This window comes from Protomyctophum parallelum (assembly GCF_964188405.1).
Source record: "Protomyctophum parallelum genome assembly, chromosome: 20".
Taxonomy (NCBI): Eukaryota; Metazoa; Chordata; class Actinopteri; order Myctophiformes; family Myctophidae; genus Protomyctophum; species Protomyctophum parallelum.
In genome coordinates, this window is record NC_139718.1 from 3403364 (window position 1) to 3419364 (window position 16001).

General features: G+C 39.3%; 1 protein-coding gene across 3 annotated transcripts in view; it reads left to right on the plus strand.

The window, feature by feature from the left end:
- Window positions 1-16001, plus strand: part of hhipl1 (HHIP-like 1) — a gene marked incomplete at its 3' end in the record, with an annotated part of 63479 nt that overhangs the window by 8454 nt on the left and 39024 nt on the right. For 2 of the 3 annotated variants that reach the window (XM_083791136.1, XM_083791137.1), the window contains exons 2-6: window positions 25-186; window positions 576-722; window positions 13215-13361; window positions 13874-14064; window positions 14424-14567. In XM_083791136.1, coding sequence (XP_083647262.1) covers window positions 25-186; window positions 576-722; window positions 13215-13361; window positions 13874-14064; window positions 14424-14567 — 791 coding nt within the window. The remainder of the gene's footprint in view (window positions 1-24; window positions 187-575; window positions 723-13214; window positions 13362-13873; window positions 14065-14423; window positions 14568-16001) is intronic. The other variant, XM_083791138.1, reaches the window with a different exon arrangement.

The window sequence follows — 16001 nt, forward strand, 5'->3', positions numbered from 1 at the left end:
CGTTAATGACTGAACTCCTTCCAGGAGTGTTCCCCGTACGCTGCCCACCTGTTCGACGCTGAGGACCCGTCCACCGCGCTGCGCTCGCTGCCCGGCCTCTGTCCGGACTACTGCGCCCCCTTCTGGACAACCTGCAGGACCATGGTCCCTCACCTGACCTCTGACCCCACGCTGACCGCACTACAGGTAGGGTCACACACACACAGACACACACACACACACACACACACACACACACACACACACACACACACACACACACACACACACACACAGACACACACACACAGACACACACACACACACACACACACACAGACACACACACACACAGACACACACAGTCACACACACTCACACACACACACACACACAGACAGTCACACACACAGACACACACAGACACACACACACACACACAGACACACACACACACACACACACACACACACACACAGTCACACACACACACACACACACACACACACACACACAGTCACACACACACACACACACACACACACACACACACACACACAGTCACACAGTGCTGTTGTGTCTCCTCCCTCCGTCAGGAGGACCAGACGGCGTTCTGTCGCCACCTGGAGCTGGAGGACAGCGACTACTGCTACCCGGGCCTCCTGTCCAACGCCCAGCTGAGCCAGAACCTGGGCCGGGTCACGGCCGACCCGCACGGCTGCCTGCAGCTCTGTCTGGAGGAGGTGGGCGGGCGTGTGCGTGTGCGTGTGCGTGTGTGTGTGCGTGTGCGTGTGTGTGTGCGTGTCGGTGTGTGTGCGTGTGCGTGTGCGTGTGTGCGTGAGTGCATGCGTGTGCATGTAGGTGTGCGTGTGCGTGCGTGTGCATGTATTATGGATACAGTTCTGTCTTCATGTCTTCATGATGTAGAATGTATTAAGATACAGTTCTGTCTCCATGATGTAGAATGTATTCAGATACAGTTCTGTCTTCATGATGTAGAATGTATTTAGATACAGTTCTGTCTTCATGATGTAGAATGTATTCAGATACAGTTCTGTCTTCATGATGTAGAATGTATTCAGATACAGTTCTGTCTTCATGATGTAGAATGTATTCAGATACAGTTCTGTCTTCATGATGTAGAATGTATTTAGATACAGTTCTGTCTTCATGATGTAGAATGTATTCAGATACAGTTCTGTCTTCATGATGTAGAATGTATTCAGATACAGTTCTGTCTTCATGGTGTAGAATGTATTTAGATACAGTTCTGTCTTCATGTCTACATGATGTAGAATGTATTCAGATACAGTTCTGTCTTCATGGTGTAGAATGTATTTAGATACAGTTCTGTCTCCATGATGTAGAATGTATTCAGATACAGTTCTGTCTCCATGATGTAGAATGTATTCAGATACAGTTCTGTCTCCATGATGTAGAATGTATTTAGATACAGTTCTGTCTCCATGATGTAGAATGTATTCAGATACAGTTCTGTCTTCATGATGTAGAATGTATTCAGATACAGTTCTGTCTCCATGATGTAGAATGTATTCAGATACAGTTCTGTCTTCATGATGTAGAATGTATTCAGATACAGTTCTGTCTTCATGATGTAGAATGTATTCAGATACAGTTCTGTCTTCATGATGTAGAATGTATTCAGATACAGTTCTGTCTCCATGATGTAGAATGTATTCAGATACAGTTCTGTCTTCATGATGTAGAATGTATTCAGATACAGTTCTGTCTTCATGATGTAGAATGTATTTAGATACAGTTCTGTCTCCATGATGTAGAATGTATTCAGATACAGTTCTGTCTCCATGATGTAGAATGTATTCAGATACAGTTCTGTCTTCATGTCTACATGATGTAGAATGTATTTAGATACAGTTCTGTCTTCATGATGTAGAATGTATTCAGATACAGTTCTGTCTTCATGATGTAGAATGTATTCAGATACAGTTCTGTCTTCATGATGTAGAATGTATTTAGATACAGTTCTGTCTTCATGATGTAGAATGTATTTAGATACAGTTCTGTCTTCATGATGTAGAATGTATTCAGATACAGTTCTGTCTTCATGATGTAGAATGTATTTAGATACAGTTCTGTCTTCATGATGTAGAATGTATTCAGATACAGTTCTGTCTTCATGTCTACATGATGTAGAATGTATTCAGATACAGTTCTGTCTTCATGATGTAGAATGTATTTAGATACAGTTCTGTCTCCATGATGTAGAATGTATTCAGATACAGTTCTGTCTTCATGATGTAGAATGTATTCAGATACAGTTCTGTCTCCATGATGTAGAATGTATTCAGATACAGTTCTGTCTTCATGATGTAGAATGTATTCAGATACAGTTCTGTCTCCATGATGTAGAATGTATTCAGATACAGTTCTGTCTTCATGATGTAGAATGTATTCAGATACAGTTCTGTCTTCATGATGTAGAATGTATTTAGATACAGTTCTGTCTCCATGATGTAGAATGTATTCAGATACAGTTCTGTCTCCATGATGTAGAATGTATTCAGATACAGTTCTGTCTTCATGTCTACATGATGTAGAATGTATTTAGATACAGTTCTGTCTTCATGATGTAGAATGTATTCAGATACAGTTCTGTCTTCATGATGTAGAATGTATTCAGATACAGTTCTGTCTTCATGATGTAGAATGTATTTAGATACAGTTCTGTCTTCATGATGTAGAATGTATTTAGATACAGTTCTGTCTTCATGATGTAGAATGTATTCAGATACAGTTCTGTCTTCATGATGTAGAATGTATTTAGATACAGTTCTGTCTTCATGATGTAGAATGTATTCAGATACAGTTCTGTCTTCATGTCTACATGATGTAGAATGTATTCAGATACAGTTCTGTCTCCATGATGTAGAATGTATTCAGATACAGTTCTGTCTCCATGATGTAGAATGTATTCAGATACAGTTCTGTCTTCATGATGTAGAATGTATTTAGATACAGTTCTGTCTTCATGATGTAGAATGTATTTAGATACAGTTCTGTCTTCATGTCTACATGATGTAGAATGTATTCAGATACAGTTCTGTCTCCATGATGTAGAATGTATTCAGATACAGTTCTGTCTCCATGATGTAGAATGTATTTAGATACAGTTCTGTCTTCATGATGTAGAATGTATTTAGATACAGTTCTGTCTTCATGTCTACATGATGTAGAATGTATTCAGATACAGTTCTGTCTTCATGATGTAGAATGTATTTAGATACAGTTCTGTCTTCATGTCTACATGATGTAGAATGTATTCAGATACAGTTCTGTCTCCATGATGTAGAATGTATTTAGATACAGTTCTGTCTCCATGATGTAGAATGTATTCAGATACAGTTCTGTCTCCATGATGTAGAATGTATTTAGATACAGTTCTGTCTCCATGATGTAGAATGTATTTAGATACAGTTCTGTCTTCATGATGTAGAATGTATTTAGATACAGTTCTGTCTTCATGATGTAGAATGTATTTAGATACAGTTCTGTCTTCATGTCTACATGATGTAGAATGTATTCAGATACAGTTCTGTCTTCATGATGTAGAATGTATTCAGATACAGTTCTGTCTTCATGTCTACATGATGTAGAATGTATTCAGATACAGTTCTGTCTTCATGATGTAGAATGTATTCAGATACAGTTCTGTCTTCATGATGTAGAATGTATTCAGATACAGTTCTGTCTCCATGATGTAGAATGTATTTAGATACAGTTCTGTCTTCATGATGTAGAATGTATTTAGATACAGTTCTGTCTTCATGATGTAGAATGTATTTAGATACAGTTCTGTCTTCATGTCTACATGATGTAGAATGTATTCAGATACAGTTCTGTCTTCATGATGTAGAATGTATTTAGATACAGTTCTGTCTTCATGATGTAGAATGTATTCAGATACAGTTCTGTCTCCATGATGTAGAATGTATTCAGATACAGTTCTGTCTCCATGATGTAGAATGTATTCAGATACAGTTCTGTCTCCATGATGTAGAATGTATTCAGATACAGTTCTGTCTCCATGATGTAGAATGTATTTAGATACAGTTCTGTCTTCATGATGTAGAATGTATTTAGATACAGTTCTGTCTTCATGTCTACATGATGTAGAATGTATTCAGATACAGTTCTGTCTTCATGATGTAGAATGTATTTAGATACAGTTCTGTCTTCATGTCTACATGATGTAGAATGTATTTAGATACAGTTCTGTCTCCATGATGTAGAATGTATTTAGATACAGTTCTGTCTTCATGATGTAGAATGTATTTAGATACAGTTCTGTCTCCATGATGTAGAATGTATTTAGATACAGTTCTGTCTTCATGATGTAGAATGTATTTAGATACAGTTCTGTCTTCATGATGTAGAATGTATTTAGATACAGTTCTGTCTTCATGATGTAGAATGTATTTAGATACAGTTCTGTCTTCATGATGTAGAATGTATTTAGATACAGTTCTGTCTTCATGATGTAGAATGTATTTAGATACAGTTCTGTCTTCATGATGTAGAATGTATTCAGATACAGTTCTGTCTTCATGATGTAGAATGTATTTAGATACAGTTCTGTCTTCATGATGTAGAATGTATTTAGATACAGTTCTGTCTTCATGATGTAGAATGTATTTAGATACAGTTCTGTCTCCATGATGTAGAATGTATTCAGATACAGTTCTGTCTTCATGATGTAGAATGTATTTAGATACAGTTCTGTCTCCATGATGTAGAATGTATTTAGATACAGTTCTGTCTCCATGATGTAGAATGTATTCAGATACAGTTCTGTCTCCATGATGTAGAATGTATTTAGATACAGTTCTGTCTTCATGATGTAGAATGTATTTAGATACAGTTCTGTCTCCATGATGTAGAATGTATTCAGATACAGTTCTGTCTCCATGATGTAGAATGTATTCAGATACAGTTCTGTCTTCATGATGTAGAATGTATTTAGATACAGTTCTGTCTTCATGATGTAGAATGTATTCAGATACAGTTCTGTCTCCATGATGTAGAATGTATTCAGATACAGTTCTGTCTTCATGATGTAGAATGTATTCACTATTCAGATACAGTTCTGTCTTCATGATGTAGAATGTATTCACTATTCAGATACAGTTCTGTCTTCATGATGTAGAATGTATTTAGATACAGTTCTGTCTTCATGATGTAGAATGTATTTAGATACAGTTCTGTCTTCATGATGTAGAATGTATTCAGATACAGTTCTGTCTCCATGATGTAGAATGTATTCAGATACAGTTCTGTCTTCATGATGTAGAATGTATTTAGATACAGTTCTGTCTTCATGATGTAGAATGTATTTAGATACAGTTCTGTCTTCATGTCTACATGATGTAGAATGTATTCAGATACAGTTCTGTCTCCATGATGTAGAATGTATTTAGATACAGTTCTGTCTTCATGATGTAGAATGTATTTAGATACAGTTCTGTCTTCATGATGTAGAATGTATTTAGATACAGTTCTGTCTTCATGTCTACATGATGTAGAATGTATTCAGATACAGTTCTGTCTCCATGATGTAGAATGTATTCAGATACAGTTCTGTCTCCATGATGTAGAATGTATTCAGATACAGTTCTGTCTTCATGATGTAGAATGTATTTAGATACAGTTCTGTCTTCATGTCTACATGATGTAGAATGTATTTAGATACAGTTCTGTCTCCATGATGTAGAATGTATTTAGATACAGTTCTGTCTTCATGATGTAGAATGTATTTAGATACAGTTCTGTCTTCATGTCTACATGATGTAGAATGTATTCAGATACAGTTCTGTCTCCATGATGTAGAATGTATTCAGATACAGTTCTGTCTCCATGATGTAGAATGTATTTAGATACAGTTCTGTCTCCATGATGTAGAATGTATTTAGATACAGTTCTGTCTTCATGATGTAGAATGTATTTAGATACAGTTCTGTCTCCATGATGTAGAATGTATTTAGATACAGTTCTGTCTTCATGATGTAGAATGTATTTAGATACAGTTCTGTCTTCATGATGTAGAATGTATTTAGATACAGTTCTGTCTTCATGATGTAGAATGTATTTAGATACAGTTCTGTCTTCATGATGTAGAATGTATTTAGATACAGTTCTGTCTTCATGATGTAGAATGTATTTAGATACAGTTCTGTCTTCATGATGTAGAATGTATTCAGATACAGTTCTGTCTTCATGATGTAGAATGTATTTAGATACAGTTCTGTCTTCATGATGTAGAATGTATTCAGATACAGTTCTGTCTTCATGATGTAGAATGTATTCAGATACAGTTCTGTCTCCATGATGTAGAATGTATTTAGATACAGTTCTGTCTTCATGATGTAGAATGTATTTAGATACAGTTCTGTCTCCATGATGTAGAATGTATTCAGATACAGTTCTGTCTTCATGATGTAGAATGTATTTAGATACAGTTCTGTCTTCATGATGTAGAATGTATTTAGATACAGTTCTGTCTCCATGATGTAGAATGTATTCAGATACAGTTATGTCTCCATGATGTAGAATGTATTCAGATACAGTTCTGTCTTCATGATGTAGAATGTATTCAGATACAGTTCTGTCTTCATGATGTAGAATGTATTCAGATACAGTTCTGTCTCCATGATGTAGAATGTATTCAGATACAGTTCTGTCTTCATGATGTAGAATGTATTCAGATACAGTTCTGTCTTCATGATGTAGAATGTATTTAGATACAGTTCTGTCTCCATGATGTAGAATGTATTTAGATACAGTTCTGTCTTCATGATGTAGAATGTATTTAGATACAGTTCTGTCTCCATGATGTAGAATGTATTTAGATACAGTTCTGTCTTCATGATGTAGAATGTATTCAGATACAGTTCTGTCTTCATGATGTAGAATGTATTTAGATACAGTTCTGTCTTCATGATGTAGAATGTATTCAGATACAGTTCTGTCTCCATGATGTAGAATGTATTTAGATACAGTTCTGTCTTTATGATGTAGAAGTTATTTAGATACAGTTCTGTCTCCATGATGTAGAATGTATTCAGATACAGTTCTGTCTTCATGATGTAGAATGTATTCAGATACAGTTCTGTCTCCATGATGTAGAATGTATTCAGATACAGTTCTGTCTCCATGATGTAGAATGTATTCAGATACAGTTCTGTCTCCATGATGTAGAATGTATTTAGATACAGTTCTGTCTCCATGATGTAGAATGTATTCAGATACAGTTCTGTCTTTATGATGTAGAAGTTATTTAGATACAGTTCTGTCTCCATGATGTAGAATGTATTCAGATACAGTTCTGTCTCCATGATGTAGAATGTATTCAGATACAGTTCTGTCTTCATGATGTAGAATGTATTCAGATACAGTTCTGTCTCCATGATGTAGAATGTATTCAGATACAGTTCTGTCTCCATGATGTAGAATGTATTCAGATACAGTTCTGTCTCCATGATGTAGAATGTATTTAGATACAGTTCTGTCTCCATGATGTAGAATGTATTCAGATACAGTTCTGTCTCCATGATGTAGAATGTATTCAGATACAGTTCTGTCTCCATGATGTAGAATGTATTCAGATACAGTTCTGTCTCCATGATGTAGAATGTATTCAGATACAGTTCTGTCTCCATGATGTAGAATGTATTTAGATACAGTTCTGTCTTCATGATGTAGAATGTATTTAGATACAGTTCTGTCTTCATGATGTAGAATGTATTTAGATACAGTTCTGTCTTCATGATGTAGAATGTATTTAGATACAGTTCTGTCTCCATGATGTAGAATGTATTCAGATACAGTTCTGTCTCCATGATGTAGAATGTATTTAGATACAGTTCTGTCTTCATGATGTAGAATGTATTTAGATACAGTTCTGTCTTCATGATGTAGAATGTATTTAGATACAGTTCTGTCTCCATGATGTAGAATGTATTTAGATACAGTTCTGTCTTCATGATGTAGAATGTATTTAGATACAGTTCTGTCTTCATGATGTAGAATGTATTCAGATACAGTTCTGTCTCCATGATGTAGAATGTATTTAGATACAGTTCTGTCTTCATGATGTAGAATGTATTTAGATACAGTTCTGTCTTCATGATGTAGAATGTATTTAGATACAGTTCTGTCTTCATGATGTAGAATGTATTTAGATACAGTTCTGTCTCCATGATGTAGAATGTATTCAGATACAGTTCTGTCTCCATGATGTAGAATGTATTTAGATACAGTTCTGTCTTCATGTCTTCATGATGTAGAATGTATTTAGATACAGTTCTGTCTTCATGCCTCCATGGTGTAGAATGTATTTAGATACAGTTCTGTCTTCATGTCTTCATGATGTAGAATGTATTTAGATACAGTTCTGTCCTCATGCCTCCATGGTGTAGAATGTATTATGGATATATGGTGTGTATGTACACCATGGATGCCTCCATGGTGTAGAATGTGCCAAATCTTCTTTCCTAAAGGCCCAAATGACTCACTCTGCTGCTGCTCTGCCTACAAATTCAAGCCCCTTTAACCCATTTTGACCTGAGATCAGATTCTAAAAAGTGTCAGTGGTTTTTAAAAAATAGCAGACCTAACAAGCTCGTATCGCGCCACTCGGTGGCGCGGTACGAGCTTGTGGATCTGCTATTTTTCAATAGCTAAAGCATAGCATAATGCTCACACCAAAAGGGGTTCCCGCCCCAAAATGGGTTAAAAGAGGTGGCACCGTTTCAAAGTGAAAGAAACAGGCTTTCCAACGGGATGAAGTCAATGCCAGATCAAATTAACATTCTCAGGACACACTGGGACGAACAAAGACGCAGTATTTACTATTTGTCCTTCTTTCCCCCAGTCTTTAACACTTACAGCACGTAGGACGCCTGAGAACGTCATAGAGTAGAGTAGAGTAGAGTTCTAAGGACGCCTGAGAACGTCATAGAGTAGAGTAGAGTAGAGTTCTAAGGACGTCTGAGGACGTCCTAGCGACATCCCAGCGATGCGGGGCGAGATATTAATATTCAGAATTTTTCCTATTTATTTTTTTGGCATTTCGCTTTTCGCTTGCCGTATGCTCTAACGCTCAGTGCAACTATTAGCTTATTATTGACTCCCACGTTAGCGAGACGGAAAGAATGACTCGTAGCTCCTAATCCAGGGCGCTCTCCGTGGTGATGAATAGAGCGATATGCTGGCGCTTATTTTCTGCTCCTCATCCGTCTCTCCCGCAAAATATGAACGCTTTTTGGAGCGTAAAACAATATATTAAGATGATCGGGGATGTTGAGGTCACTTTGTAAAGTCAACTTTTTTAGGAAAGTGTTTCCGGTTCATGGCTTTCAAAGTAAAAGCGATCAGACACCTCCGGTATTCTATAGCCTATATTTTGAAGGCAGTCGGCGTACTCAATGTGTTTTAATGGCTCAGGGGCCATTTAACTCATCGATTGCGCAAAACGCTCTAAAGCGTTTTATTAATCTCGAGCGCCGTCTGCGCATCACGCTCTAAAGCGTTTTATTGGTGTTTTTACTGTATACTGTACATCAACTTCTCTGACGCCCGGACAACACATAATGTAACACTGATCATCTCCAGAAAGATCCGCTGTGAGATCCGGGAGTTTAAAGCCCCCCACCTCCTGAAAAGAGGCCTGGTCTAACCACATTCCAGGCATGCCGTATCCATTACGACGTACTGGGGAGGCGGCATCGCCGTCCTGCACACGGCATAGACCAACGCAGATCAGGGGATCTAAAATGGAGCTACCCATTTTCTAGTGTGTGTGAAATTTGTGAATACACTCGATTACCCTTCCCCTCCTGTTTCTACATGGTTTCTCCCGAGGCATCTCTCCATCGCATTACAGTTTCTTCCCCCCCCCCCCACTCATTCACACAGATCCACTCGACACAGCCCTCTCTAATTCTTTCCAACGACAACTCACCGGTCTGCCGCCTCATTCTCGGAAATATAAACCCGTATATAAACCAAGAATAATCTCCAACGGTCGATCGCCATTTCACGCACAGGTATACGCGAAACGAATGACGTATTCTCGAAGGACCGCCATAGGAGAAGCAGTATACATCTGACCAACTGTCTTTTTTTCGCCGTCGCGTCAGCCATGTTTGGACAAAGAAGCAGTATACTAGGCTAGCAGATATCACACCGTGGAACCCCCCCCACACTGCGAGTTGCGATCGATCGTTTTGCAGTTTGCAATGCTACTCTCATTCTCGGAAAAAAGATTCTCGGCAGTTGATCACCATAATCGCCATAGCGCCTTCGCCAGCCAATTGCAGTGATAAGGCGTCTGGGACGTAATCGACCCGTTTGTAATGGATAACTAACTAAGCTAAATCCTAAGCTGCGGAAGCCATCGTGTTGTCTGTCATTTTGTCGAAATCACAGCCAGCCGGGCTACGCTTATCGCTCCTGTGGTTCATGTCCAGACATGTCGTGGAACCCCCCCCCCCCACTGCGAGTTGAGTCGCTCCTGTGGTTCATGTCCAGACATGTCAACCTCTCAAGTCACTGTTATGCTATCAAACGATCTGTTGATTTTGTTTACTGAGACAATGATCACATATGTGCATAGAATCATCATCATCATGACGTTATCATGACAGGCAGATATAAACATAAATAAATTATCATATACATACTACACACTGAATGAAAGCCCTAAATGTCTAATTTTAGGAGGAAAACAAATAAAATACACATATCCCATATACTGTTTGTCAATACTAGACTATTGAATCCATTTCATTTATAAAATTCTCTTTTTCAGAGAGAACTTTAGCCCATTCTGACCTGAGATCAGATTCATACGAGGTTTCCACTGGACACACACTGGTCTGATTAGAGAAAGCATGGACCTATAGAACTATTATTCACAAAATAAGGCATATAGCGACATGTACATACTATATACCGTATGAAACAGAAGACTCTCTGCTTTCATAAGAAAAAAACTAATACTGTAATAATAATAAAAATCACACCCATGTGAAGTGAGCAGTGCAATGTTGTGAAGTGAGCAGTGCAACATTGCACTGCTCACTTCACAGGGGTGTGATTTTCATTATTATTACAGTAGAAGTATTTTTCTTATGAAAGCAGAGAGTCTTCTGTTTCATACGGTATATAGTATGTATAGGCCTTATTTTGTGAATATTTAGTTGTCAGTTCCTTGTCTTAATAATAAAAATCACACCCATGTGAAGTGAGCAGTGCAATGTTGTGCAACATTGCACTGCTCACTTCACAGGGGTGTGATTTGTATTATTATTACAGTAGAAGTATTTTTCTTATGAAAGCAGAGAGTCTTCTGTTTCATACGGTATATAGTATGTACATGTCGCTATAGGCCTTATTTTGTGAATAATGGTTCTTCAGGTCCATGCATTTTCTGAAATCCTCTCTGGTGGGCGCAAGCTGCATTCAACAGCCAATTACTGACAAACTATACATGGGACCATGTGTATTTGTTTTCCTCCTAAAAGTAGACATTCAGGGCTTTCATTCAGTGTGTAGTATGTATATGATATTATTTGTGTTCATTTTTATATCTGTCTGTCAATGTCTGTCAACTTCAACCTTCCATATCTCTGCTGTTTTTTCAAAAGAGCAGCGTGCAGTGAAAAGCAGGTTTTAGAAAAAGGTCAATATCTCCAGAATGGAAGATGGTAGAATCATATTTTTTTTTTTAAATTGAAGTGGACTAGTTTGGCTTCCTTTTGATTTATGCAATGTGCGATGTGCTATAAGAGGCCCCTCGCTGTGGGCCCCTAAAAAGTTAAAAAGTCCAATGTTAATCGCTTAGCAGAAGCAATCCTGAGTAGAATTTCAAAAGTTAGCAATCAATGTGTTAAAGGACCACTCACCTTGAGATGGCTCAGGGGCCACTCACCTTGAGATGGCTCAGGGGCCACTCACCTTGAGATGGCTCAGGGGCCACTCGCCTAGCTACATGTTTAAGCATTTATTTCATATTTACATGTCTTCTGTGGACTCTAACATTACACCTATAGCTACATGTTTAAGCATTTATTTCAGATTTACATGTCTTCTGTGGACTCTAACATTACACCTATAGCTACATGTTTAAGCATTTATTTCAGATTTACATGTCTTCTGTGGTCTCTAACATTACACCTATAGCTACATGTTTAAGCATTTATTTCATATTTACATGTCTTCTGTGGACTCTAACATTACACCTATAGCTACATGTTTAAGCATTTATTTCATATTTACATGTCTTCTGTGGACTCTAACATTACACCTATAGCTACATGTTTAAGCATTTATTTCAGATTTACATGTCTTCTGTGGACTCTAACATTACACCTATAGCTACATGTTTAAGCATTTATTTCATATTTACATGTCTTCTGTGGTCTCTAACATTACACCTATAGCTACATGTTTAAGCATTTATTTCATATTTACATGTCTTCTGTGGTCTCTAACATTTCACCTATAGCTACACGTTTAAGCATTTATTTCATATTTACATGTCTTCTGTGGTCTCTAACATTACACCTATAGCTACATGTTTAAGCATTTATTTCATATTTACATGTCTTCTGTGGTCTCTAACATTACACCTATAGCTACATGTTTAAGCATTTATTTCATATTTACATGTCTTCTGTGGACTCTAACATTACACCTAGCTACATGTTTAAGCATTTATTTTTTATTTCAGACATGCTCTAGTTTGTGAAGTGTGCTATTTACTCATTTTGGATTAAAAAAAATAATACATTCAGGCTGTATATAATAATGTGTTGTTCCTCTGATCCTCCACCAGGAGGCCTACAGGCTGTATATAATAATGTGTTGTTCCTCTGATCCTCCACCAGGAGGCCTACAGGCTGTATATAATGTGTTGTTCCTCTAATCCTCCACCAGGAGGCCTACAGGCTGTATATAATAATGTGTTGTTCCTCTGATCCTCCACCAGGAGGCCTACAGGCTGTATATAATAATGTGTTGTTCCTCTAATCCTCCACCAGGAGGCCTACAGGCTGTATATAATAATGTGTTGTTCCTCTGATCCTCCACCAGGAGGCCAACAGGCTGTATATAATAATGTGTTGTTCCTCTGATCCTCCACCAGGAGGCCTACAGGCTGTATATAATAATGTGTTGTTCCTCTAATCCTCCACCAGGTGGCCAACGGGCTGCGGAACCCTCTGGCCATGGTCCACGCCAACGATGGAACTCATCGCTTCTTCGTGGCGGAGCAGCTGGGTCTGGTGTGGGTGTACCTGTCTGACCGCTCTAAAGTCCATAGACCCTTCCTCAACATCACTAAGGTACAGTACAGTACAGTACAGCTGGGTCTGGTGTGGGTGTACCTCCCTGACAGGTCTAAAGTCCATAGACCCTTCCTCAACATCACTAAGGTAGAGTACAGTACAGTACAGCTGGGTCTGGTGTGGGTGTACCTGTCTGACAGGTCTAAAGTCCATAGACCCTTCCTCAACATCACTAAGGTACAGTACAGTACAGCTGGGTCTGGTGTGGGTGTACCTGTCTGACAGGTCTAAAGTCCATAGACCCTTCCTCAACATCACTAAGGTACAGTACAGTACAGTACAGTACAGTACAGTACAGTACAGTACAGTACAGTACAGTACAGTACAGTACAGTACAGTACAGTACAGTACAGTACAGTACAGTACTACTCCCCGGACCACCAGTGACATGCCCAAGATACTGTTCCATCAAAAAACATGCAACATTATTCAACGTTAACATTATCTGTTATCATCAAATGAATGTATAAGTTGGACTAACCCCCCCCCCCCCCCCCCACTCCCCCCAGGCGGTGCTGACCTCTCCGTGGGAGGGCGACGAGAGGGGCTTCCTGGGATTGACCTTTCACCCCTCGTACAAGTACAACGGCAAGCTGTTCGTCTACTACTCTGTGGAGGTGGGCTTCGACGAGAGGATCCGGATCAGCCAGTTCAGAGTGTCCTCCACCGACATGAACATGGTGGACCACAGCTCAGAGAGGTGAGAGGGCAGAGGTCATGACCCTGCTGGACCACTCCTCAGAGAGGTGAGAGGGCAGAGGTCATGACCCTGGTGGACCACTCCTCAGAGAGGTGAGAGGGCAGAGGTCATGACCCTGGTGGACCACAGCTCAGAGAGGTGAGAGGGCAGAGGTCATGACCCTGGTGGACCACAGCTCAGAGAGGTGAGAGGGCAGAGGTCATGACCCTGCTGGACCCACAGCTCAGAGTCCAATCAGATCCGTTGTTTCTTTGTTTACCTTCCATTCCTCCAATAGGAGGACAGACAGTATTGTAATGACAACAGGAACATCCACTAGGAGATTCAGACTAGCTTAACGCAGGTCATCGTCTCTGCAGGATAATCCTGGAGGTCGACGAGCCAGCGTCCAATCACAACGGAGGACAGCTGCTGTTTGCCGACGACGGTTTCCTGTACATCTTCACGGGAGACGGAGGCATGGCGGGGGACCCGTTTGGAACGCACGGCAACGCACAGAACAAGTAAGACCCTTTAGCAGCACACAGAACAAGTAAGACCCTTTAGTAGCACACAGAACAAGTAAGACCCTTTAGCAGCGCACAGAACAAGTAAGACCCTTTAGCAGCACACAGAACAAGTAAGACCCTTTAGCAGCGCACAGAACAAGTAAGACCCTTTAGCAGCACACAGAACAAGTAAGACCCTTTAGCAGCGCACAGAACAAGTAAGACCCTTTAGTAGCAGACAGAACAAGTAAGACCCTTTAGCAGCACACAGAACAAGTAAGACCCTTTAGCAGCACACAGAACAAGTAAGACCCTTTAGTAGCACACTGAACAAGTAAGACCCTTTAGTAGCACACAGAACAAGTAAGACCCTTTAGTAGCACACTGAACAAGTAAGACCCTTTAGTAGCAGACAGAACAAGTAAGACCCTTTAGTAGCGCACAGAACAAGTAAGACCTTTTAGTAATAATAATAATAATAATAAACTTTATTTATATAGCACCTTTCATACATAAATGTAGCTCAAAGTGCTTTACAGAGCAGAAAAGATAATAAAAACAAAAGCAAAACAAAACAGCATTAACAGTTTCCGTGCCGCGAATGGATTACTCCAGGTTAATGTCGCTGCCGTATCGGACATACCCGCCTTTTGTTTTATGTGTTTAATCCGCCGTAATGTAATGAATCAAAAGAAAATCCGTCTTCGTCGCGGAGTATGAGACTGGATGGCTTCGCTGTGATGACGAAACCGGAAATCGTCACATGCTGTGGGCTGCTAGGGCTTCTGGGAAATTGAGGCCAATGGAAATGCATTGGTTGCAACGCCTCATTGAAACCAATCTTGTGTGCGTCTTCCGGGTGCACCAAGATGGTGGATGCTACACACAGATCATAACAAACCACGGGAGCTTTTTTTGATGGATTTTCGCGGATTAAAAGCCCAAATAATTCAGCGTATGCTCTAAAGGTAATACAACAATCTCGGCAGTGAAGGGGGGTTGATTAAAATGCGGGTTAATCGTAAAAAACAGTCAAACTGTTAAAACAGGCATGCAGTTAAAAGAATAGAACAATAACGCAGTGTCAGATCAGGAGAAGGCAGTGGTACAAAGATAAGAAGAGATAAAATAAGGAAACGACATTAAAAAACAAGCAGTAAAACAATACAGTGAGGACGTGAATAACAAAAAATAAAAGATCACTTAAAAGCAATGTTGTAGAGGTGGGTCTTGAGCTGAGCTTTAAAAATGTCTACAGAGGCTGCCTGACGAAGGTACAGTGGGAGCTTGTTCCATGCCGACGGCCCGTAGAAGCAAAAAGCTGCTTCCCCGTATTTTTTAGTTGCCATTTTTTTAGGCAAAGCACAAAGAACAAGTAAGACCCTTTAGCAGCGCACAGAACACGTAAGACCCTTTAGGTTCAGGTTGAGGTTCAGGTTCAGGTTTATT